Source organism: Chaetura pelagica, unplaced genomic scaffold (genome assembly GCF_000747805.2).
Source record: "Chaetura pelagica isolate M959 unplaced genomic scaffold, ChaPel_1.0 scaffold2022, whole genome shotgun sequence".
In the NCBI taxonomy this organism is placed as follows: domain Eukaryota; kingdom Metazoa; phylum Chordata; class Aves; order Apodiformes; family Apodidae; genus Chaetura; species Chaetura pelagica.
In genome coordinates, this window is record NW_009952468.1 from 12042 (window position 1) to 13904 (window position 1863).

The 1863-nt window shown below is 64.1% G+C and overlaps 2 protein-coding genes across 2 annotated transcripts in view; both read left to right on the forward strand.

Moving 5' to 3' along the window:
* Positions 1-175, forward strand: part of KCNJ9 (potassium inwardly-rectifying channel, subfamily J, member 9) — a 1318-nt gene extending 1143 nt beyond the window's left edge. Inside the window, 1 exon segment of the mRNA XM_010008592.1 lies at positions 129-175. Within this exon segment, the coding sequence (XP_010006894.1) occupies positions 129-175 (47 nt within the window).
* A 518-nt stretch (positions 176-693) lies between these two features.
* The window catches only part of ATP1A2 (ATPase, Na+/K+ transporting, alpha 2 polypeptide), a 14510-nt gene continuing 13340 nt past the window's right edge, over positions 694-1863 (forward strand). The window contains exons 1-2 of the mRNA XM_010008593.1: positions 694-1102; positions 1636-1823. Of these exons, the coding sequence (XP_010006895.1) occupies positions 694-1102; positions 1636-1823 (597 nt within the window). The remainder of the gene's footprint in view (positions 1103-1635; positions 1824-1863) is intronic.

Genomic DNA, 1863 nt, shown 5'->3' on the forward strand with positions numbered 1-1863 from the left:
GGGGGGGGTGTGTGCACACGTGTGTGCAAGGCCCAGCAGGGTCTATGTGCGTGTGAGCACATGTGTGGGGAAGTGTGTGTGCATGTGTGCAGTTCCCCCTCACCAGGGACTCTCAGTTGCCCCCCTAGTCCCCTCCCAGTCCCCCCAGTTTGGGGGGGGGACTTGGCACCATTAACCTCTTCTCCCCCCCGCAGGCTCTGAGGGTCCATGGCCCAGGACAACGCCGCCTTCTGCGGGGTCTCCGAGGGGGTCCCCGAGGGGGTCTCTGAGGAGGCAAAGCCCCCCCTGGTGCCCCCCCGGCGGCGGGGGGCCGGGGCCCGCAAGCGGCAGCGCTACGTGGAGAAGGACGGGAAGTGCAACGTGCAGCACGGGAACGTGCGGGAGACCTACCGGTACCTGACCGACATCTTCACCACTCTGGTGGACCTGGAGTGGCGCTTCAGCCTCCTGGTCTTCATCCTGGCCTACGCCACCACCTGGCTCTTCTTTGGCCTCATCTGGTGGTTCATCGCCTACTGCCGGGGGGACCTGGACCACCTGGAGGACCACGCCTGGACCCCCTGCGTCAACAACCTCAACGGCTTCGTCTCTGCCTTCCTCTTCTCCATTGAGACCGAAACCACCATCGGCTAACGACCCCCCGGCAACACACCCAACATCGTGCTGCTGCTGCTCCAGGCCATCCTGGGCTCCATGGTCAACGCCTTCATGGTGGGATGCATGTTTGTGAAGATCTCACAGCCCAACAAGCGTGCGGAGACCTTGGTCTTCTCCTCCCACGCCGTGGTGTCCCTGCGGGATGACCGGCTCTGCCTGATGTTCCGCGTGGGCGACCTGCGGGACTCGCACATCGTGGAGGCCTCGATCCGTGCCAAGCTCATCAAGTCCAAGCAGACCCAGGAGGGCGAGTTCATCCCCCTGGACCAGACCGACCTGAGCGTGGGCTTCGAGACGGGTGACGACCGCCTCTTCCTGGTCTCCCCCCTCATCATCAGCCATGAGATCGACGAGCGCAGCCCCTTCTGGGACGTCTCACGGCACCAGCTGGAGAAGGATGATTTCGAGATCGTCGTCATCCTCGAGGGGATGGTGGAGGCCACAGGTAACAGGGACACTGGTTGTGGCTGGGGTGGGATGTGCCTGGGGACACCTCATCTCCATGGGGACGCCTCATTTTCACGGGAATATCTCCATAGGGACACACCATCTCCATTGGGACATCTCACCTCCATGGAGACACCTCATGGGGACATCTCAGCTCCGTGGGAACACTTAACTTCCTTGGGGAAACCTCCATGGGGACCACTCACCTCCGTGGGGACACCTCCATGGGAATACCTCATCTCCATGGGAATACCTCATCTCCATGGGAATACCTCCACTGGGACACCTCCTGGGGACACTTCACGTCCATGGGCACATCTCACCTGAATGGGGACATGTCCCCCCATGGCCCACAGTGTGTTCCCACCAGGTCTGGGGGGGGTGGTTTGTGACACCAAATCCACCCTAACCCCAAAACTCAGCCTGCATGTGGGACCCCCCCACCCAGAACACCCCGGTGGGGCTGGGGGAGGGCAGCCTTCCCCCGTCCCCCTCGTCCCCCACGGTGTCCCCCGGTGTCCCCGGGTGCAGGGATGACGTGCCAGGCCCGGAGCTCATACCTGGCGGACGAGGTGCTGTGGGGCCACCGCTTCGCGCCCCTGCTCAGCCTGGAGGAGGGGTTCTACCAGGTGGACTACGGGGGCTTCCACCAGACCCTGCCCGTGCCCACCCCGGCCACCAGCGCCCGCCAGTTGGCCACCGCCGCCGCCCGCCGCCAGGCCCATCTCTACTGGTCCATCCCCAGCCTGGACCAGGAGG